Genomic DNA, 24139 nt, shown 5'->3' with positions numbered 1-24139 from the left:
TTGTGGTACGATAAGTACAGTAGTCCTCGGTGTTCCAAGTGTGTTACAACATTAAAGTGCAAGTTCCTCTACTATTGTAGAAATCTTTGTGCTCATAGGTATACTAATTGATTGTGCATCACATGTATAATGACATGTAATGTGTGTCTTTTATATCGTTCTTAACAAACTCTTCTAAACATGGTGTAGAAGTTTAGACTTTTGCAAAGGTGAGAGAATTTGTAGGGGATCCTATCAAGATAAGACATGCGATTCAAAGGAACTAGTTCATCTTCAAGATATGTTACAAAGTGTGAAAGAGATAAATCCAACCTTCAATATTAAAGGTATCAATATAGACACATGATGTGATCATATTATAGTGAGGTTGGCCCCATAGGAGGTTCAGTTTGTGACTTTCTCGATGTTATCCCACCATGGAATCTTTGTACATGTGAGTGATTAAGAGGAATTGTTCAAAAATAAAACCTTATGTGTTACTGTGTAAGCTAAGGCACAAATTCTCATGTTTTCACATCGATGTCACGTAGATGGAGACGAGCCTTTATTACTCAAGATGTTTTACTATGTAAGCTAAGGCACAAATTCTCATGTTTTCACATCAATGTTACGTAAATGGAGATGAGCCTTTATTACTCAAGATTTGTGAGACCATCCTTGACGACAATGACTCCCTTATTGCCATTGGTACAATGTATCAAGTGACAACCATGATAGGCAAGGCCAAAAAATATAGCTTCGTATTGGACACCTTGTTGAATAGGTGGTGTACAACAAAGATTGGAAAGCATTTGGACAAGAGGTGAGTAACATTAACCATAGAGGTACTTATGATTCTTATAAAAGGTTGCCATTGAAAAACACTTTCTATTGAAATAAATCTTTTGATACTCTTGTGTAGACACATACCCTTATCGTTGTTGTTACCTTCTTGAGCATAGTTGGAATAAATCATGCACAACCATTTTCACTTGATTATGTCATTTATCCTTGCATTAGTATGCACTTAGGAAGACACCCAAATGGGATTGCATGGCGAGAAAAGGCATAAACATATGAGTACTCCAAAATATGGGTGTTGCATATTATGTGGAATCTAGAGAAATGTTTTCTTTGTAGGTGGATGTCAACATGGATATGAGTTTTGGGATAGCCTCTTGAAGCACAATGCAAAAGAAGGACAAGTGACTGTAAAGCCTTATGTAGGATGTGGAGATTGTGCTATGGTAGCCCACAAATTAGGCATGAACATAGTTTGTATTAATCCCGAAGAGGAGGTTATGAAGGGTGTCTTGAAGAAGATGTCATTGTAGTTTAATGAACATATTTGTTTACAAATATTCAAGTGATTGGGTTTGACAATTGTTTATGATTATGTCATGATCTTATTCTACATATGAATAGAGAGAGAGAGGGAATGGCAATAACAGCTAGCAGATGGGTATTAAAACAATGTGCCTATGGATGGATTCAATGATTAACAAGGGAGGAGGGAAGAGGACTTTATATAGGGAGAAATGTAGCTAGCCGACTGTCCCCATGGAGCTAGCCCATGACCAGTAAATCGCCATGACTAGAGAAAATACAAATGTCCAATTAAAGGCTTATTCCCACATAACACACTGAGATGCACAAATTCTAACACCCCCTTTTGTAGCTCATGGTGTGCAAAATTCTGAAGAAGATAAGCTGATAAAGATGCAACCATGGAGGTGATTGGGGGTAAACCAAGAAGGATGCATGGAAAAATAGATTTGTAAGTACACTCCAATAGAGAGGTGTGTTAGGATTTAAAATAAAATAAGAATGAGAGTTTCAACAATATTTGTGCTTAACTACTAAATAAAATAATAAAGTATTAACATTGTGTGTATTGTGTAGAGTTTCAACAATGTTTGTGCTCAACACGTCAAATAAACTAATAAAGTATTGCCATTGTGTACATAGTGTAAATGAATCAGGTAGTGTTTAAGTTGGTAGACTAAAAGGATCTATAGGGTTATGTGTATTGAGATGCAAGAGGTGACAACATGGTGAAGAGACAGAGAACATGAAGAGAGAGAGGATGCTATCTCCCTTATAACATCATAAGAACAATCCAAAGAGAGCAAGACTGACAAGAAGGAATGAGTTAGAAGGGGAGAGACAATGATAGACTAATGAAATCAACATCATTAACAAAGTGATTAGATGATAATTAAGACGTGATTAGTGAGTAATTAACAAATAACTTAATGTAGGCATGGATAATTAAGACGTGATTAGTGAGTAATTAACAAATAGCTTAATATAGGCATGGATAATAAAAAACCAGCAAGTTCTCATTAGGCCAATGCCTCAATTTATAGAGTTTACATCCAAGCATCTAATCCCATTGATTTCTCCTTGATTCACTCCACCTCTTTTGCTTGATTCTCTCCACCTCTTTTGCTTGATTCTCTCCACCTCTTCACTTTTCCCAAAATATCTCCCAGAATATCTCCACACTTCCTAAATCTTCTCATGCTACCCTTTATTCTCTCCCAGTAGATTCTTCTCATGCTACCCTTTATTCTCTCCCACTAGATTCTTCTCACCTTTTCACAGGTTCTCTCACATTTACACATTCTCTTTTACAGCCTCTAACCAAGGGCTTGTTCCCGCACACACCCTATTCACTTGTATATTTCAACACCTCCCCTCAAGTGAATACTCCTAGCACACTTGGACCCTATACCAAGTTTCCCTCTTACTTGATAATCCGCGACCAGTGCCTCAAGTCCCTAAACTCATAGTCCTTGACACTCTCTCTCTCTATGTGTCCGGGGCTACTACAAGTGCCTGCGACCTTGACTAAAGTGCTCACACATACATCTATCTACCATGTGGCCTACATCATCGGTGGCTCAGAGGTGGTTTGACTTTGTTGGGGCAGGTTACATTGGGTTGTGGGGTCTCTCTCTCTCTCTCAGAAAAGATGATCCGACTCCACTTCCTTTAGAGCCTCCATGAAGTTTGCCGATGTCATTCCTTCTTCACTGGGTTTGCTGTAGCAGTCTCTTGCCATGTGTCCTGGCTTTCCACAATTGTGGCAAGTGAAAGTCCTTCCTCCTACTCTTCCTCTTCCTCGTCCTCGTCCTTAAGAGAATCCTCCTCGGGTGAAGAATGCTTTTTCTTCTCTTGCTGTTGAGTCGAGCCATTTCTTCTATTTGCCTCTGCTCTCTTGCTCTAGTAGAGCTCCTTCTATCTCGTGTAGCTTCAATTCAGGTACATTCTTTAGTGTTGCTACAATATTTTCATATTCACCTTTGTCCACACTCTTCAGAAGCACTGCTAGTGCCTCATCATCTTCTACCTTTTTGCCAATAGCTGCTGTCTGCCAGCTGTTGCTTAATGCTTTTATATCTGTTCAAGTGTGTGATTAAAGGTTCACTTTCCTTCATATCCAATTTGTAGAATTGCATTAACAGATTTATCTTTGATTTTTTAGCTTGTGTGCCAAATAATTTATTGAGTTCATCCCATGCATCTTTTGCCCATTGTATCCCTGTGGTGATGTGATGAATGATTTCATCATTTAAACTGAGTGCAATAAGTCCCAATTCTTTTTCATTCCTGCTCTTCCACTCATTTTCCCATCTCGCCTCTGGGCATTCATCTCTTCCCTCAACTAGCCCCCACAGATTTTTCCTCATGAGCAAATACATGGTTTTTGTCTGCCATGTGTAAAACTGCTCCCTCCATTAACTTTGGCTATTTCTTGTGCGCTGTACTCATGATGATGTGAAGGGGGTCTTACCTCTTGATCCAATTTCAAGATTCAAGGGCAGTGTCTACCCTTTTACAACTCAATCTGGTGTTTAAGAGATGATTACAACAAATTTATCAGCATAAAATCACCAAAAATTACATTAAATCAAGGGTAACCAATTTGTACGGAATGGTTGGAGTATCAAACCAACTCCGAATTGCAATCTGAAGTTATAGGGATCTGTATCAGATACCTAATGGTTAATTTGAACCCTTAATCGTACCAAAATACAGTGATTAGCACTGATTAGCAAATTAATCCTTTGTTTTATGTGCAAAAAATAGAGTATGCGGGGAGTCCAGATCTAGGGCCTTAGACTTCAAATGAGCTCAAATGCTTTCAAGGCCGTCAATAGCAATTAGTCTAGTAGAGGATTAAGCCAAGAAACATAAGATTTGACCAAATATTGAATGCTTAATCTCTATTTTACCAAAGTCACCTGCAGATTTGATGAAGAGCTTGGATCTCACTGTAGACTTGATCAAATTGAATTTTGACTTCACCAGCTTGTAGAGCATGCTTGAAAACACTTGGGGCTAAGAGGAATCAGACCCATTTGATTGGATGAAGTAGAGATCTGAGTTTTTCTCCCAGAAACAGGCGCCTGCAAAAAACGCAATTTCTCCTGCATCCGATGGCGGTTTGCTTCTTGATGGGCTGGATCGTGGAGAGGTTGGCTATGTTGGGCTAGAAGGGTTTGGGCTAATTTTAAGTGTGTAAGGAGAGGGAGCTCCTCCACTGGCTGGGGGTGCAGAGACTAGTTGAAAAAAGAGGGAAAAATTATAATTAGCTACTAATCCTAATTAGTAAAATGATTAGCAAGATAATGGGCTCACTAATTGATGGATTCTAGGCATGGCTCTGATACCATGTTGAAATTACAGCAATGTGATGAGCTATGGTGGATCAAATGCTAGAATCAACATCATTAACAAAGTGATTAGATGATAATTAAGACGTGATTAGTGAGTAATTAACAAATAACTTAATGTAGGCATGGATAATAAAAAACCAACAAGTTCTCATTAGGCCAATGCCTCAATTTATAGAGTTTACATCCAAGCATCTAATCCCACTGATTTCTCCTTGATTCACTCCACCTCTTTTGCTTGATTCTCTCCACCTCTTCACTTTTCCCAGAATATCTCCCAGAATATCTCCACACTTCCTAAATCTTCTCATGCTACCCTTTATTCTCTCCCAGTAGATTCTTCTCACCTTTTCACAGGTTCTCTCACATTTACACATTCTCTTTTACAGCCTCTAACCAAGGGCTTGTTCTCGCACACACCCTATTTTCTTGTATATTTTAAAGAGAGAGAGAGAGAGAGAGAGAGAGAGAGAGAGAGAGAGAGATGGTCATAGAGAGAGATGAGGGTGGGTGAGGGACATAAAGAGATGGTAGGAGAGAGAGAAGAGAAGAGAGATTGAGAGAGTTAGAGAGAGAAGAGAGTTATAGAGTGAGTGAGAGTGAGAGGTAGGGAGAGAGGGAGTTAGAGAAATAGAGAGAGTTTGAGAGAGAGAGAGAGAGAGAGAGAGAGAGAGAGAGAGAGAGAGAGAGAATTACAAAGAGTTATAGAGAGATATAGTTATAGAGAAAGGAAGTTAGAGAGAGAGAGAGAGAGAGAGAGAGAGAGAGAGAGAGAGATGGTAGAATAGAGAGAGGAGAGGGAGAGAAGATAGTGTGCTAGAAGAGAGAGAGAGAGGAAGGGAGAGGGAAAGACATGGTAGGGGGGAGAGAGAGAGATGTTAATAGATAGAGAGAGAAAGGGAGAAGCTATGTTGGAGGGGACAAGTTGGGCTGGGAGGTGGTGGGGAGAGTTGGAGAGTGAGTGTTCAAAGTAGAGAGAGAGAGGTAGCTAATAAAAGCTCCCTTGTTGACAACCCCCCTAACTTGACTAAGCATAACTTAACCTAATCAATTATAATCAACTATAACTTGACTAAGCATAACCTAAGCAATGAAGCATTAACACAACTAACCTTTATGTGATGGATCTCTACTAAGAAAAACATATTAACATGCATAGTTCACATTGCATCCCCACTAAGAAAAAGATATTAACATGCCTATTTCACCTTAAATAACCCCCCAAAACATCAAAAAAGGAGTGCATAGAAGTCAATTTTTGGGAACAATTCTCTCACTCTTAGATAGAAGACCACATGATTCTCTCTTCAAGATACAAACAATATACAATGCCAATAACAAACTTCTTTCCATTCATCAAAGAAGACCACATGATTCTCTCTTCAAGATACAAACAATATACAATGCCAATAACAAACTTCTTTCCATTCATCAAAGAAACAAGTAGACCTTACAATCTTTAATAGAGGCCCAACATTTGTGAAAAATGAACTTGTTGTGTGTGTGTGTGTGTGTGTGTGTGTGTGTGTGTGTGGGTGGGTGAGAGAGAGAGAGAGAGAGAGAGAGAGAGAGAGAGTAACATCTTCAAAAGATCCAATGGGTCTATGAAGCAAAAACTAGTACAACAAGTCCATGGAAAAGGCAAATAAGAGACTAGCTATTTGTGTATCTTGGCATCACAATGTGGATACATGTGAGACATACAATACATGTGTGAATACAATACAAGGTAGAGCTCATGTGAGTATAAGTGCAAGTTGTACCATTAGGAGGGGAGACATCCTCGTTATCCATCCAAAATCTCTTAAATAGGGGAGTTTATAACACTCACCAAGGGAACATCTCTATGTCACATCGAAGAATCTCCTTGCCGCATAGAAGGCTACTGTGGACTAGAGGCCCATGGATGTGTCGGGTGCAATGTAGCTAGTGGGCTTGGTTCACATTGACTGCAGGAGCCCGTCATGGGCTGTGTGTGATCTCGGTACGGTGTCTCATTATGGTATCTAGGATCTTGGTATGGTATCTAGGATCTTGGTATGGTGTCCCATTATGGTGTTTGGTCCTCTTAGGGGGTCCTAGGCCCCTCCAATGCTTCTCTCCAAGGGAGGATGAAGTTTTGCAATCAAAGTTGGACATGATTATCAAAATGAGCATAATTTTCCTTGAGAAAAGGGCATAGAAGTCTAGAAAATCTCTCTCATGTGAAAGAAGGCATATATATCATGTATATCACGACCGCATAGGGCAACTTTATGGGTGGTGGGTTTTGAAGTGGCGATCTGAAATGGCTGGTGGGCTGTGAAGCGCGGTGATCAGAAGAATTTCAAGTGGGCGATTGGATTTGCAGAGGATCCGGGGGGGTTTTAGACGAAGGGCGATTTTTGCAGGAGCCAAGTCATGTTTAAAAAAGCCAGTGAAGTGAAAGCCCTCCAGCGGCTGTCTGGCGCTGATCGCAAGAAGCTTCGCCGCTCCATCCGAGATCGCTTCTCGCAAGCTTCGGATGCAGACCTTGACCTCATCCTGCCTCCCAAGGTAATCCATTTTTCCAAAAAAAATTTCCCCTAAGAAACCAACGCACAATGCACTTTCTGACTATTGCAGCTCATTTTTTTCCTTTCTTTCTTATTTTCTCCTTTTGCTATTATTTCTGCAATTTCTTTCCATTTTTGCCTCCCCAGGTAATACAAATTTTATTTATTTTCTTTTATGAATCAACATAATTTAATGCCCTTATCGTATTGCAACATAATTTTCTACACTGCATTTTTGAAGTATTGCGTTTTTTTTTTGGGGGAAATATTATAACTTTTGTTTATATATTATTGTACCCTTTTTTTAATACAAAAAATTTGTAAGTTCCTTTTCTTTCCTCCATTTCTCTTTAAATGTTATGCAAAAATTTCAATTCTTACAATTCATTATAATTCAAAACTGTTTTTTTTCCTCCTTTACTCCTCTCAATTTGTAATGAAACATCAAAGTAATATTTTTCCTTTCTCCCTTCTTTAAAAAATATTGCATAACATTTTTTTAAAAGAGTTTAATTATTCTATCCTAGTGCCAGGGTTCAACCAAGATCCGTACGTCCACAGGCCGAGGGCATTACCACTCGGGCTAGAGCCCGTCTGCTGCCTCACCTTTTTTTTTTTGGATTTATATTGTAATTGACTTTTTCCTCCTCCTTTCTTGTTGAATCTTTTATATACAGTCACTTTTTCGCCGTTTGTTAAGAAGAAAATGTTTGTTTTGTTTGCCTGTTGTAGAGATTCTTAGTAATGCAAGATGCTATATTTTGTTTGCTCTGGACTGATGCTGTTGTTGTGAACTGTAAACCTAAAGGCTGAGGTATCAGTGGCAAGGTTGACAAATCGTGCCTACGTGTATGCTGTGGAGGGGGGACCTCCGATGCTTTTTGATGTGGATGGTAGAGGCAATGATATTTTTCCCACAGGTGAGTTTGCTTTGTGTTTTTCTTTTTTGACATCGTTAATTGTTTACATCATGGGTGCTGTTTTCAGCCATGTGGACATGGTTTCTGTGCTTTGCTTGCATGCTTAGCCTTCCAGACAATGTTGACTTGCTTGGCAAACCAACAATTATACTTCAAGGGCCTGTACTTGGGTTGTGTTCTTCCATGCTGTGCCGAAGAATCTTCTTATTTGGACCATTCTTAGGGAGTTACAATGTGGTCCCTTTATGTTTTGAGCATATTTATCATGCAATCGACTGCTGGTAGGAGGCATCACCTTTGCATTTGTTGCTTCATGGACTCATTTTTTTTTCTTCGCATGCACCTAATGCAATCTGCATGAATTGCATTGAATGGTTGTTTATGATCAGCATTTAGATTGTGCCATCGTTGGAGGAGCTCTGGTGGGTTATTGGTGTGCTTGGCCTTAAAGGTAACATGTCTCTGATGTGGTTCGAGGCAGTGTATGCACTATGGAAGGCTCCATCACTACTGCCCGCGTTTATGCTCAAAGGAGGCGAAGTATCCCGTTATGTGCTTGGTGGGGCTGATCTGATGTTCCCAGGCATCTACATTCCTGCTGATGGCTTGCCATCTTTTGCAGCCGGTGAGCCATGGGCTGTGAAAGTCCCTGGAAACGCAGCTCCTATTGCTGTAAGTTTGACAATTGTATTATGATAATGCCTTATTGACACAAGTTTCTGAATTGATGGATTCTGAGTCGGTTTGCAATTGATTTCAGGTAGGCATCACGACTTTAAGCAGCTCCGATGCGATGAAAGCAGGGCTTCGTGGAAAGGCGTTACGCATAACTCATTATTATAGAGATACATTATGGTATAAACTCTTACACACATCATTCTAAGTCTGCCATTTTAGTGTCTTTAATTCTTTGTGGAGAAAGAAGAAAGAAAGTTATATTAATGTCCACAAAAGACCAAAGGGTCTATGACACCAAAAGTGTTACAATGTGTCCATGAAGCGATAGAAACATGTAAACAACATATAAAAAAACCCAATTAGGGCAGAGAGAAGAAACAACAGCCCTGTAAGTGCCACTGATACAATGTTACAATGATACAATGTGGGGATCAAAGTGGGTCCTCGACATCTATGACTGTATACAGTGTATAGAGGCTCTTCGCATCCACTGTCTGGAGGGAACTCTTGCATCTCTAGGATCTAGTTGTTGGATGGAGCATCTCCTCAGACGAGAGAGAGAGAGAGAGAGAGAGAGAGAGAGTATGAAAAACAGTCAATCAACCCTGTATACCGGGCAAGGGTCCAAGAGAGAGAGAGGATCGAAGGTTCTGTGAGACCAAAAGATGTTACATATGATGCATGAGTAAACTGTATGTCACCAGCATGAAAAAAGAAACTAACTGTCGAGAGAAAAAACAGGGCCAGCGTACTATGCTGACCCTGCCTGTACAGCGGAATGGGCATGAAAAACCTCATGTATCACCAGAATACATGAGTTTATTTCCTTGATGACACAGCCTTGGGAGATACTGCTCTTTGGCGCTGAAGAATCTCCCTAATCTGGAGTTGACGAGAGGAAGGATGAGAGGCGTCTGCATCTCTGAAGGGGCTTGCACTGCCGTGGTTTCTCTGTGTATGAGAAGCAAGCGGACCTCGGTGCTGGTCCTTGGTGCCTCGCCCTGGATCTTGCTGTGTCATCTGACCTTTCTTGTCTGAGTGTCTTTGTCAAAGTCAATGGTGGGGGGCTAAAGAAATCTGTGATAGATGTCTGTAATGATGTCCCACATCTCAGCCTGCTGCATTAGTAGTTTGTCTCAGTTAAAGAGAATAGATTTCCCGTCAAGAAAGCGGATGGTCGATTGATAAACTGCAAGCTGTGGTTTATTTTACGAAGTTAGTGTGAGAAATACATGTGTGCGCCAAATAAAAGGTCCGGTCCCTCACAATTTTTGATAAAGTGCACAATGCGGAAGCAAATCATAGGAGAGACTCGGAGAGTGGCAAAGAGAGAGAGACATCAGACAATGAACATCATATTACAATGGCAATACCAGCCAGCAGATGGTGAAGAGAACAAGTACCTGTGAATAGGTTAGATGATAAACAAGTGAGAAGCGAAGGGGACCTTATATAGGGAGGCATGTGGTTGGCAGACTGCCCCCATGGAGCAGGCCGATAGCAGCCCACGACCAACATAAATCCATGACCAACATAAATGTGAGAAATACATGTGTGCCAATAAAAGGTTTGGTCGTGGGCTGCTGTCGGCCTGCTCCATGGGGGCAGTTGGCCAGCCACATGCCTCCCTATATAAGGTCCCCTTCACTTTTCACTTGTTTTTCTAGCCTATTCACAGGCACTTGTTCTCTTCACCATCTGTTGGTGGCTGGTATTGCCATTGTAAAGCCTATTGTTACGTAATATGATGTTCATTGCCCGATGTCTCTCTCTTTGCCACTCTCCCTCTTTCCTATGATTTGCTTCCGCATTGTGCAACTTTATCAGTTAGTTCACTTACGGGCTTTACACATGAGTCGGATCGCCGAGGACAATATCTTCATTACTGTGTTGTGTACACATATGGGCCTATATCTGATTACTTTTGGTTCACATGTATGCTCGAGCCTCGTTAGATGCAAATGTTGGCTAATTCTCATCTCATGAGAATTGTTCGGTACATTTGTGGATGTCACGTGCATCCCGCACTTGGATGCCACGTAGACATATCTGTACAGAAGGTGCAGGACCTGGGATGGTAAACTGATCCCATGTGAGCCCAGTCCAGGACGAGTCAGCCAAGGATCCATCCCAGTAGTCCAAGGTTAGGTGTGCATTGTCCTGCGCATGAGTCCAAGGTCAGGTGTGCAGTGTCCTGCACATGAAACAGTGCCAGTCCGCACTGTGAGTCTCCCTCTGGAATGATGTCAGTGATTCTATGTATCTGGTATGGTACTGGATGCCAGATCATTATGTAGGTAGTTAGGGTTTGCTTTTAGGAAAAGGGGTCAGCCTATAGGGCTACCCCGAGTCTTTGTGTGGGCATGGGGATAGTGTAAAACCACCCCATGAGGGCCAGGAAGGCCTTGGCTGAACCCACCAGCCTCTCCAGCCAGGAAGGCCTTGGCTGAACCCACCAGCCATGGAGAGGCTATAGGATAGCCCTAAGGGCATGCCAGGGGCAGCCGACAGCACATCTAGCATTATGATGGCAAGTGTGGGGCAGCCCACACGGGCTGCCCAGCCCTCAAAACAGAGGGGATTCTGTGCCCAGATCTGTGGTGAATCATGCGCCTGATGCCCAGCCAGCCATGAAATGATGCGCAGCTTTTTACGTGATTTATTCAGCATTTAATGCTGATTTTGAAGTCGTGGGCAGAAACTATGCTGGCCGCTTGGATCAGCGCTGGCCGACTGCTATTATGGAGTAGTATAAATAGTGAGCCCACAATTCCATTGAGTCATCTCATAATTCACCAAGTGCTAAGGCAATCAAGGGCCAGGAGAGCCAAGGAGTGCTAACGCAAAGAGGTGAAGGACTGCAGGTCAAGGGCAGAGATTTCTCAGCCAAGAAAGGTCAAGTTTTCTTGTATTTTTCTTTCAGATTTACATCATTCTAATAAAGCAAATACACCATCCGTGGTGGGGGCCCTACAAAGGGTATTTGGGACAGGATTGTGGAGGGGGACATCCCCAAGACAGCCTTCCGTACGGAACGGGCCCACTATGAATTTGTGGTCATGCCATTTGGCTTGACGAACGCCCCAGCTACATGTAACATCATGATGATGCGTGTTTTCCAGGATTTGATTGGAAAGTGTGTGTTCATATTTTTGGACGACATACTGGTTTTTTTAGCTACGGTTGAGCAGCATGACATTGATGTGGAGAAAGTCCTTAAGTTGCTGGAAAGCAACGAGCTCTACTTCAATGAAAAAAAGTCAGAATTTTATCTGTTTTTCCAGGTGCATTACTTGGGATACATAATTAGTGTCAAAGGCATTCGACTTGATCCGGCTAAAGTGGCCGAGATTGTCAATTGGGAAATACCTTAGACAGCCTATGATATCAGATCCTTTGTGGGTATATGCTAGGCATACTCCACCCACATAGACAAGTTTTCTGATCTCTCGACGGATCTCACTGATCTGTTAAAGGGTGTGAAGACAAGAAGGCAAAAGATTCGAATGACTCCACAAGCGTTGGAGACATTCAAGAACCTCAAGGTGGCTTTATCAGAAGCGCCTTGTTTAGCACTTGCCTCGTGGGATGAGCCATTTCAGGTGATCACCGATGCGAGTAATATCGCAATTGGAGGTGTATTGCAACAGAATGGTTATCCAGAAGTGTCATGTGCACAGTGTGTATCTACCGTGTGCTACACGCACGCAAGACTAGCTTCGAGGTTTGGAGAAGCTTGGAGCTAGGCAGGCTAATTGGCGAGCTGAGTTAGGGATAGACTAACAGGCGGGCACTCAAGTATGGACGGGCGGGCGCCCAAGTGTGGATGCCCGATGACTGACCAAGAGCCTATAAAAGGGTGGCTAAGGTTAGTCATTAGTCATGTAGAGTCTCGTGTGATTTGTGAGAGCTCTATGGTCTGGAGCCTGGATCTAGTGCAAACGTGCACTTGCTTTACGCAGCCGAGGCTGGGAGCAGTCTCGAGGCCCGCGAGGGTGGCTTCGTGGCGGTATGGGACGTCGCGAGGTAGAGATTGGTCGGTACATCAACCTAGTTAGCTCAGCTCGTGGCTCGGTTGGGACAGCCAAGTCTGTGGGCTTGCCCACGGCTATCATGGTTGGGTGGTGAGTCAGGTCTGCACCCCCTTCTTGTTTGTTTGTTTGTTTGCAGGTTTTGAAGCTCGTACCAAGAGTGTTCTACGAGGAGATCTATGGGGATTTGCCAGTGGTGTCAGAGTGTGCCTCGTGAACGCGAGCAAGTCGGTAGGTAGAGAAGATGAGGTCGAAGAAAGGTATGTGTTCAAGAAGCTTGCTGTTTGTTTATGCATGCTGCTGTTTTTTTAGATAGTATGTTGCTTGGCCATCTGTCTGCGGATGGAATGCACTAGACAACTGCAACTTAGTTTCGAAGTTTTCAAATAATGCCCTCCAGAAATGTGAGGTAAACTTGGAATCTCTATCTGATGTTATGGTGCTAGGCAAACCACAAACTGGATACCAATGCTTGAGAAACAGACGGGCTACGTTCTCGGTCATAAAGTATGTATACATCCATATATCGCGGTCACTGTATAAACCCATCCCCTGAGATGCTCATAAAGTGGTCTCTGTAATACAGCATCTTCGGTGGTAGTGGGTTCTCTCGTGCTGTCCATGTCTCCTGTATGTAGCGCTGCCATATGTCCTGTCTCATCACTCTATTCCTCTCATTGAGAGAGAGGTAACCCCGTGGAGCAGACTGATCATACTGAAAAGGTGGCAACCGCTCAATGTCTATCCCATGATGTGAGAACCACTGTAGCATCTGTGCATACCAAGATCCAGTGTGTCCAACCTCGGCCAGCTGTTTGGATGCCTCAAAAGCTCGGCGGGATAATCTCTCCGTGGGTATCTCCCTCATCCTGTATATAAAGGAGATCGTCTGGAACAATGCCTCCACTGCCATAGGTGGTGCAGCAAACTCAGCTCGAACAATGTCGTGCGGGACGGATGGTTTGCTGCGTATCATCCTCGAGAGCATCAAGATCTGTGGTCTCTCCAGCTGTACCCATGTGGAGGCTGCAAGCCCTGGTGCCCAAACCGCTGTTGCGTACATCAAGGCTGGTGTCACTAATGTATCAAAGAGCCACCCCTTCGTGTGGGGTTCCTGAAAATGTGCCTGATGACATTGGCGCTCAAGGCCAGCAAGAGCTGCATACCCCCGGGTCACTTTGTCTCGGACTGCCTGAGCCATGGAGAAGCGTCCAGCTGAGCTAGTAAATGTGATGCCAAGGTAAACATAAGAGTTCACCACCTCGACCCGCCCTCCTGCTAATGTGAGAGTAGTGTGGCTCCTGACTGCGGGTGAGGTGTGGAAGATCATAACCTTGGTTTTCCCAAGGTTCACTGTGAGACCCTGCGAAGCGGCAGAAGTCATAAAGAGCCACAAGGTGTCTTTGAAGCCCAACCTGCGTGTCGGATACCAAGACGATGTCATCAGCATAAAGCATAACATGGACAGTAATACCTGATAGCTCAACCCCAGAGCCTCCTCCCTGTGTGATGTAGTGGGGGAGAGCGGGCACCCCTGCTTCACACCAATGGTGCTAGCAACTGTGTCGGACAAGCCTCCTGGGCATCGGACTCTCCCAAAGACTTGCTCATATAGCTTGTATATGCCCCACAAAGCAACAATAGAGCCGTTGCCTCCGTGCCTTGGCCTGATCAATCAGGCACCTCAATGTAAAAATGTGGTCGATGGTCGAGAGGCTCGTCGGAAGCCTACCTGGCCTGCTGCTCTCAATCCCCCATCCTCTACATGAGTGCTCAGCTCTGCCTCCAAAACTGCCCCGTATAGTTTGGCCAATATATGGCCAATCATGATGGTCTTATAGTTCCCGGGGTCTAGTACATCTCCCGCTTTATGGATCGGCACAATAGTGTGCATCGTCCACTCAGCCGGAAACCCCTCTGACACAGCTCTGTTGAAGAGATAAGCAAGAATTGGTGCCAATGTATCAATAGCATAGATGAGATGCTCTCCCTGTAATCCTGTATGATGTGTCGCCCGTCCATGTTGGAGTCGGCATATGGCCCTCCTAACCATAGGTGGGGTGAAGAAGGTGGAGACTATGGAGCATGGCTCTGTGGGCTGTGGTATAGGGGGCTGTGCAGGCACATCATAGAGTCTCTCTGCATGTCTGCCAGGTCTGAGGATCGGTAATAGGTGTGGGAGGACGGGGCTCTCTGAGTCTCCTCCAAGCAGCAGGAGCATCTCTGCTCATGAGCATGTGATGTGTGTCCCAGTACTGAGCCTCCTCTTAAGCTCGCCGCTTACGGCGGGTGAGAGTATGCATCCTCCTGCCTGCCTGTCTCTGGGTGATCTCCCCGCGAGCCCTCTGCACTTGGAGATTGCGGTAAAGGTTTCTGCACTCATCATCATAACATCGGTTCTGGGGCATGCTCCCAGATGTAGGTGGCTGTCCTGTCTGTATGTGTGGTATGGGAAACTCCTCGCGGCTGCGGAGTGCAGTACATGTGAGAGCTGGGAGGTGAGCATAGCCATGGGTGCCGATAAGTCTAAGGCAAATAGCTGATCATGAACATGATAGTCATACACATTGGCTAGGTCCTGAGTGAAGTGGAAAATAGTGCGTGGTGGCTGTATGATGGGTGGGTGGGTCTCCAGTAAGCCCCTGAAAGTGAGGGATAGATATGTATGATCCGCCCCAATGGGGCATGGTGGTACGGTAAAGTGAGACACCATATCTGCTGCCTCCCGGGATCCCATCACATAGTCCACTGTACTGCTGCCGCCCCCCACTGGAAAGCAAGTCAACCCACCTGAATTTGGCCACTGAGTCATCCCGTTATAAATAACGAGATGGTGTCGGGCCCCAAGCTCCAGCAAATGTTGCCCATATCCAGTGCTGTCAGCTCCTCCGTCAGCGGAGATCCGAGTGGTCCCTGTATCCTCTGTAGCTAGCGGCTCGAGTCTCAAGGGATCCTCAAAGTCATATATCTCGCACCGTCTGCTCTGAGTCCGTGCATTGAAGTCCCCCATCAAGAAGACTTCTCCCAGTGTCGAATAGTGTAAGATCTCCTCAGATAAGACAGAGTATGGAGACTCACTAGCCTCTCCTCCACCCGGCTCCTCACCCCTTCGGAGGAAAGTAGCAAAGGCCGATATAAATCCATCTAGTCTCCGAGAGGCGTAAGCTAATCCACATGTATCTCGCCTCCGAGTCTCGTGCTACGACTCGAACATGCTCATGTAACCCATGTTTGAAAAGCACTGCAATACCTCCTGAACCTCGGGAGGTGGCTTGTCTCATCCCTTGTCGGTGAGCTGACTCCCACTGATAACCCTCAACCCGTGGTAAGCCCCTCTCCGGGCTCTCATGTGTCTCTGTCATCAAGATGATATCCCGGCCCTCCATCACCTCCTCAAGTCTCCCTGGATGTGTCCATAGGACTCCATTACAGTTCTAGACTGCTATGTGTATCTCTTTGTCTTCATGTTGTTTCCTCCGTGTCTCATAGGCCAGATGGCGCTATTCGACCCTCTTCCCATCAATGTAGATGTGACCATCCGTATAATGTGCCTTCTTCCCTTCTTTGCGTGCCGCCTTGATCTTCGGCATGCATAATCTTCTGTGCTTCAGCTGCATCCATGTGAGGTCATCATCGAAGTAGATGGGGTCCCCTGGCAAGCTACTCAAGATAGCCCGTCTTCTCATAAAGCTCATCCTACTCTCCTCGTCCGGGAACTGTAGCACTAAGGCCTTGCCTTTGGTGGAGTCCTTTGGGGTTGTCCTCCATACTCTAGTGAATGGGAGCGGCTCATCCTCCTTTAGTCCCAGCTTGGTACATAGGTTCCGCCGTCAATCTCGGGCGTGGAGGCAGTGCTCTCTGGTATCCCTGTGACTCGGATGTTTAGGCGCCGGATCCGTCGCATCTTCTCTTCATCAAGAGTAGAGTGCATCATGTGTACATCTTCTTGTACCTCCTTCTTGATGTTCTTCTTCATCACTTGTACATCTTCTTGCACCTCCTTTTTGATGTTCTTCTTCATCACTTCTACCCATCCTTCGCGGGCCGCCTCCATTTTCCCCTCGATTGTGTGGGTGAGGGTTTTGGTGATCTCTTCTTTGATTGCCTCTTTGTCCACCTCAAGAGTCTCTCCTTCCTTCCGTGGACGATCGCGTAAGGATGCACTCCAAAAGAAGAAGACATTGGACATCACCGCCATCAAGAAGGACTTATTGACGCGCATGGGAAAGCTGGAGGCCGAAGCGGAAATATGGAAGGAAGAGAAGCTTACCATGCAAGAGGAGTGGGAGAAGGAAAAGCTCGCCATGCAGGAGGAAATCAACCTTTTGAAGGGCGAAGTGGCATCCTTACGCGATCGTCCACGGGAGGAAGGAGAGACTCTTGAGGTGGACAAAGAGGCAATCAAAGAAGAGATCACCAAAACCCTCACCCACACAATCGAGGGGAAAATGGAGGCGGCCCGCGAAGGATGGGTAGAAGTGATGAAGAAGAACATCAAAAAGGAGGTGCAAGAAGATGTACAAGTGATGAAGAAGAACATCAAGAAGGAGGTACAAGAAGATGTACACATGATGCACTCTACTCTTGATGAAGAGAAGATGCGACGGATCCGGCGCCTAAACATCCGAGTCACAGGGATACCAGAGAGCACTGCCTCCACGCCCGAGATTGACGGCGGAACCTATGTACCAAGCTGGGACTAAAGGAGGATGAGCCGCTCCCATTCACTAGAGTATGGAGGACAACCCCAAAGGACTCCACCAAAGGCAAGGCCTTAGTGCTACAATTCCCGGACGAGGAGAGTAGGATGAGCTTTATGAGAAGACGGGCTATCTTGAGGAGCTTGCCAGGGGACCCCATCTACTTCGATGATGACCTCACATGGATGCAGCTGGAGCACATAAGATTACGCATGCGGAAGATCAAGGCGGCACGCAAAGAAGGGAAGAAGGCACATTATAGGGATGGTCACATCTACATTGATGGGAAGAGGGTCGAATAGCGCCATCTGGTCTATGAGACACGGAGGAAACAACATGAAGACAAAGAGATACACATAGCAGTCTAGAACTGTAATGGAGTCCTATGGACACATCTAGGGAGACTTGAGGAGGTGATGGAGGGCCGGGATATCATCTTGATGACAGAGACACATGAGAGCCCGGAGAGGGGCTTACCACGGGTTGAGGGTTATCAGTGGGAGTCAGCTCACGGACAGGGAATGAGACAGGCCACCTCTCGAGGTTCAGGAGGTATTGCAGTGCTTTTCAGACATGGGTTACATGAGCATGTTCGAGTCGTAGCACGAGACTCGGAGGCGAGATACATGTGGATTAGCTTATGCCTCTCGGAGACCAGATGGATTTATATCGGCCTTTTTTTTCTTGCTTATCTCTTCAACAGAGCTGTGTCAGAGGGGTTTCCGGCTGAGTGGACGATGCACACTATTGTGCTGATCCATAAAGCGGGAGATGTACTAGACCCCGGGAACTACAGGACCATCATGATTGGCCATATATTGGCCAAACTATACGGGGCAGTTTTGGAGGCAGAGCTGAGCACTCATGTAGAGGATGGGGGATTGAGAGCAGCAGGCTAGGCAGGCTTCCGACGAGCCTTCTCGACCATCGACCACATTTTTACATTGAGGTGCTTGATTGATCAGGCCAAGGCACGGAGGCAACGACTCTATTGTTGCTTTGTGGATTTCCGCAAGGCATTTGATACTGTGCCTAGAGAGCGCCTCTTTCGGCGACTACAGACACTAGGCATACCCTCAGACATGATGTGGGGCATATACAGGCTATATGAGCAGGTCTTTGGGAGAGTCCGATGCCCAGGAGGCTTGGCCGACACAGTTGCTAGCACCATTGGTGTGAAGCAGGGGTGCCCGCTTTCCACGCTCTTTGGGCTCTATATTGATGAGGTGGTCGATTACATCACTAAAGGATGCAAAAGATGATGAGTCTAAATCAAATTTGTCTATGTTAGATAAAGACAGGACTGATTTCTTACGTGAGTTCCAAGATTGTTTTTCCGAGTCATTGCCAGGAGAACTTCCTCCGGAAGGGCCAGAAGATCATGCTATTGATCTAATTCCGGGGAGTATCCCACCAAATAGACCGCCGTACCGCGTTAGTGCAGCCCAACAAGAGGAAATTATGAGTCAGGTACAGGAGTTGTTAAATAAAGGGTTGATCCAGCCTAGCTCATCACCCTTTTGCTCACCTGTACTTAGTGCAAAAGAAAGATGGTTCTTGGCGCATGTGTATTGACTATAGGGCGCTAAACAAGAATACCATCAAGAATCGATTCCCTATTTCGAGGATCGATGACATATTGGCCGCTTACAGGGCTCAACAGTCTTTAGTTGGATAGACCTGAAAAGCGGGTATCATCAGATACGTATTAGACCCGAGGATGTGCACAAGACAGCATTTCGGAAGGTTGAAGTAAACCTGCCTTCTTTGTATGGGGAACCTTGACTTTTTGACATATCTTACAGGCTTGTACATGTGCGTAGACATCACGCCTCATCTTTGGCCAATGAAAGGACCGTTCTAATTTCTCGAGGGTGCTGTTGATACCCCTATGTCCTTTAACTAAGGAGTCATGGGCATCGTGGAGAAGAGCGGAACGCTTTTCCCGAGTAACACAGAGATGGTTCTTGTAGAACAACCAACCGTTTTGTACTGAATAGTGGCCAGGCTCAGAATTGAGGGCCAAATTGTAATGAGTACCAAACTCAGGGGAGTCGACATATTGGTCTTTCATACTATCTAAGTCCTTCCCCATGATTTCGAGAATGGTAGATTCTTGGACTGCCTGGATGCTGGACTTCCGACTAAGAGCATCTGCTACTGGGTTATGTTTACTAGGGATGTATTCAATCATACCTCCAAACTGTTGGAAGATTTGACTCCACCTGGCTTGTCGATCACTCCACTGGGCACTTGGCATAGTCTGAAGCCACTTAAGTGCTTGGTGGTCTGTTTTCAATGTGAAAGCTTGTCCATAAAGAAAAGGCTTCCAATGCTTGAGTGCTGTGATCACACCCAAAAGCTCTTTGTCATATACCGAATAATTCTTTTCGGTGACATCCAACTTTCTACTGTAATATGCCACGGGTCTATTGTCCTGCTGGAGGACTGCAGTTATGGCTACATTGTTGGCATCGGTGATGACCTCGAAAGGTTCATCCCATGATGCTAACTTTAATACAGGTGCTTCTGAGGCAGCTTTCTGGAGTGCACGGAATGCATCAAGCGCCTTGCCTGCAACTGAGACTTTTTGCTTGCGAGTCTTCACCCCCTTGAGCAAGTCGGTAAGAGGTGCTGCAAGGTTGGAAAACTGATGGACATGGGTACTATAGGCCTGACAAAGACCTACGAATGAATGGATTTCTTGGGCGGTCTTAGGAATGTCCCAATCTAAGATCTCCTGAACCTTTGATGGATCCAGTCTAATTCCATCGGAACCGATGATGTAGCCCAAATACTGAACTTCCTTGACACCAAAGACAGACTTTTTGGCGTTTATGGAGAGCTGATTATCTCGCAAAAGTTGCAAGACTTTCCACATCTTTCTCATGCTGCTCTGCAGTGGCTGAGAAGACTAGTATGTCATCAAGGAATATGAAAACACACTTCCCAATGTGGACTGCGAAAATCCTAGACATCATCTTATTGAAGGTTGCGGGTGCATTTGTAAGCCCAAAAGGCATGACTACGAACTTGTAGTGACCATGCTTTGTCCGAAAAGCTGTTTTTGGAATGTTAGCTTCAAAAATGCGGACCTGATGGTAACCACTCTTGAGGTTGATCTTAGTGAAAAACTTAGCACCGTCTAAACGCTCCAAAACGTACTCTATCCTTGGCATAGGAAACTTATTCTTGATAGTGAGTTTGTTCAATGCCCTGTAGTCTACACAAAGGCGTGTAGACTTGTCCTTCTTTTGAACAAATAGGATAGGTGCAGCAAATGGGGAGGAAGAAGGCCGAATGAATCCGGCTCGCAGGTCACACCCCAACAGAGGTGAGACGATGAAATCTCGTTGAAATGAGGCCTTCTGAACTTCAAAGGCAAATTGCTGTGCCTTCTGGGAAATGTGGGTGCGAAGACCAAGTGTAAACCCGTCCACATCCAGATGATATGGGACTAATGTGCAGTTCAATTTATTAGCCAACTGGGGAGAGATGGCATCTTCAGAACTACCCATATCGAAAAGGACTACAAATTGTCAGCCCTGGGCAGAGCCATAAGCTCAGATGAGGCTCTTCTGAGCAGCATCGCTCTCACCCTTCTGGCATCAAATACCATGGATGGCATAGGATGCATAGAAGGTAAAAGTTGAACTGCATTTGAGGTAGTAGGCGGGGCTGGAGGAGCTGGGGAGGCTGTGGCAACTGTGGCAGAAGGAGCTTTGGCGGCTTGTGTCGCTTGCCATTTGTGGCAATCCTTCTTACCATGCCCTATAATATGCGAGAAAAAACATCTATTTTCTAACTGCTACTTCCTTTGCTCCTCTGGAGGAAGATAACCTCAAGTAATGCTTGCTTTAGCCTTTTCATTAGGGGTTTTCTTAGGTTTAGATTCTTTATCTTTCTTACCCCCTGAACTGGAGCTATTACTGCCGTGTGCTCTCTCCAACACCTACAAAGGAGCGACCATCTCACCAGCTTGGGAGCACTGTGCAGGCGACCATCCTATCATCCTCCTCTTCACTCTGCAGGCGGCTACAGGCAATTGCGCTCCTCCCCTTGTAGGCGGCTGCGCTCTCCACAGCAGGCGGCGCGCTCTCCATAGCAGGCGGCTGCGCTTCCCCTCCACAGGCGGCTGTACAGGTGGCTGCGCTTCCTCTCCACAGGCGGCTGCTTTCTCTCTACACAGGCGGCTGCGCCTCCTTTCCACAGGCGGCCACAGGGGGCTGCGCCTCTCCCCAGTAGGCGGCTGCGCCTCCTTTCCACAGGCGGCTGTGCCTCTCTTCTGCAGGCGGTTGCGCTCTCCTCCACAAGTAGCTGCACAGGCGGTTACGGCCTCTTCCTTCTTGACAGTAGGCTACTGCGCCTTGGTGTCCAACCCTAGCGGCTGCACGTAGACGCCTCGGTATTTGTCTTCCACTCGCGAGCTACAAGTAAGTGGATTGAGATTCAAGTAAAGGATTTTGATGTAAATCTGATAAAGGATACTCTCTACTGCTAACACCCGTTTGGTGCTGGGTAGTCCAAGCTTCTGGAGAACCACGGTCCATGGGTGCCGAGATCGGGAGAGCTAGGCGTTAGTACGGGAGCGCCTGTTTGTGCGTGGTCCTGGAACACCAGTGGGGCGCTCTCCACGGATTCCAGTGAAGGCACAGGACCGTAGAGACTAAACTACTCAAGTGGATTGCTCTCCTTCGAATGTCTACTTCGAGTCTCTTGTTTGGTAACTGTATTCATCTCAGTTGTACATGGACATCATCTCGTTCATTGAACCCATGGAGCATTGTATCTTTTAAATACTCCCAATAATATATCATATATTGAGGGGGGGGGGGTCGGCCCGTTCCGGCCCGAGTGCTAGTGTCCATTGATCAACATTTCATTTCATTTCAATTTTCAGTTGTTATTAAGTTGTCCATTCAAATTGTGATATTTAAGTTGTGCTATTACGCGTGTGGGTGTCCAACGGAGTCTATTCCCATTTGACGGGATTGGTTTCAAATGCCCAAGAGAACTCCTGAGGAGAGATAGGCTTTGATGGATGCTCGGAAATGTTTTTACTGTACAGAGGAGGGACATATGTCTATTAACTGTCCCAAGCGTAAGTCCCAAAAGGACTCTGACACCAAAGGGGAGCCCAAGTCTAAGAAATCAAAACCTTCTGCAGGGTTAGTTCCTGATCTTGTTGGGGAACAGCCAGGTGGTGAAGAGACTGAGTTGTGTAGGGCATGGGGCAAAGTGAGAGATCAAAATGCCTTGATTTTCTGACACAGGTGCTAGAGCCAACTTTATTTCACCGGATTTGGCTGGCCGATTGGGGATCCGCGCAGAGGAGATGGGGCCTTTGTATGAGGCTAATATGGCTTGTCCTGGGTATGCAGAACCCGTTACTCCTATTATTGGGAAGCTCAGGCTTCATGTGCATGGTTATGTGGACAGTGAGGAGTTCTTCATCATGCCACTTTTTTTTTTCCCCGAGAAAAGATCCTTTCATTAGTTATAAAAAAACGCCCGCTGGGCTACAAAAACTCTCCTGCTCATAAGAAGGCAGAGTAGAGATCCAATCAAGGGAGACTCTCCCTAGGTGCAAAAAAGTACAAATATCAGTACAAATAACTACTTCATCATGCCACTTGATGGATGTGATGTTTTGTTGGGTATGCCATGGTGCCATAGAGTACATGCGGTGGTGGATACATACAACCGGAAGATTACTCATAGAGGGAAAGAGCATATTTTGGATGTAAAGCTTAAAGGGGAATCTGTTCCTATTGTATCAGCTTCGGCAATTTCATCAGTAATGAAAAAGCATCTTTCCGCGTACTTGATTTTTGTAAAGGATGCAAAAGATGATGAGTCTAAATCAAATTTGTCTATGTTAGATAAAGACAGGACTGATTTCTTACGTGAGTTCCAAGATTGTTTTTCCGAGTCATTGCAAGGAGAACTTCCTACGGAAAGGCCAGAAGATCATGCTATTGATCTAATTTCGGAGAGTACTCCACCAAATAGACCGCCGTACCGTGTTAGTGCAGCCCAACAAGAAGAAATTATGAGTCAAGTACAGGAGTTGTTGAATAAAGGATTGATCCAGCCTAGCTCATCACCCTTTTGCTCACCTGTACTCTTAGTGCAAAAGAAAGATGGTTCTTGGTGCATGTGTATTGATTACAGGACGCTAAACAAGAATATCATCAAGAATAATTCCCTATTCCGAGGATCGATGACATATTGGACCGCTTACAGGGCTGAACAGTCTTTAGTCGGATAGACTTGAAAAGCGGGTATCATCAGATACGCATTAGACCCAAGGATGTGCCCAAGACAGCATTTCGGACCACTTTTGGGCTATATGAGTTCTTAGTTATGCCCTTTGGTTTGACAAATGCTCCACAGGATTTTACGGCCTCATAGAGCGTTTGTGGGCACATTCTTTGATGATATGATTATGATTGTGTATTCACACACAGAGGAGGAGCATAGGAAGCATTTGGCCATTGTGTTTGAAGAACTCCGGAAGCATAGGCTGGTCATTAATGGCAAGAAGAGTGAGTTCTTCTTGGAAGAGATTCACTTCTTGGGACATATTGTGTCTAAGCATGGAGTCTGTATGGA

At 45.2% G+C, this 24139-nt stretch overlaps 1 protein-coding gene across 2 annotated transcripts in view; it reads left to right on the top strand.

Moving 5' to 3' along the window:
- Positions 1 to 6798: 6798 nt before the first annotated feature.
- LOC147634699 (eukaryotic translation initiation factor SUI1 family protein) overlaps positions 6799 to 24139 on the top strand; it is a 42518-nt gene continuing 25177 nt past the window's right edge. The window contains exons 1-4 of one of the 2 annotated variants that reach the window (XM_086803838.1): positions 6799 to 7196; positions 8004 to 8115; positions 8597 to 8787; positions 8876 to 8970. In XM_086803838.1, coding sequence (XP_086659964.1) covers positions 7062 to 7196; positions 8004 to 8115; positions 8597 to 8787; positions 8876 to 8970 — 533 coding nt within the window. In that variant the 5' untranslated portion in view covers positions 6799 to 7061. Of the gene's footprint in view, positions 7197 to 8003; positions 8116 to 8504; positions 8788 to 8875; positions 8971 to 24139 lie in introns of those variants that run through there. The other variant, XM_086803840.1, reaches the window with a different exon arrangement.

Source organism: Cibotium barometz, chromosome 10, assembly GCF_041138505.1.
Source record: "Cibotium barometz isolate CiBa-2024 chromosome 10, ASM4113850v1, whole genome shotgun sequence".
Classification (NCBI taxonomy): Eukaryota; Viridiplantae; Streptophyta; class Polypodiopsida; order Cyatheales; family Cibotiaceae; genus Cibotium; species Cibotium barometz.
The sequence above is the reverse complement of the archived record's forward strand: the minus strand, read 5'-3'. Positions and strand labels throughout refer to the sequence as shown.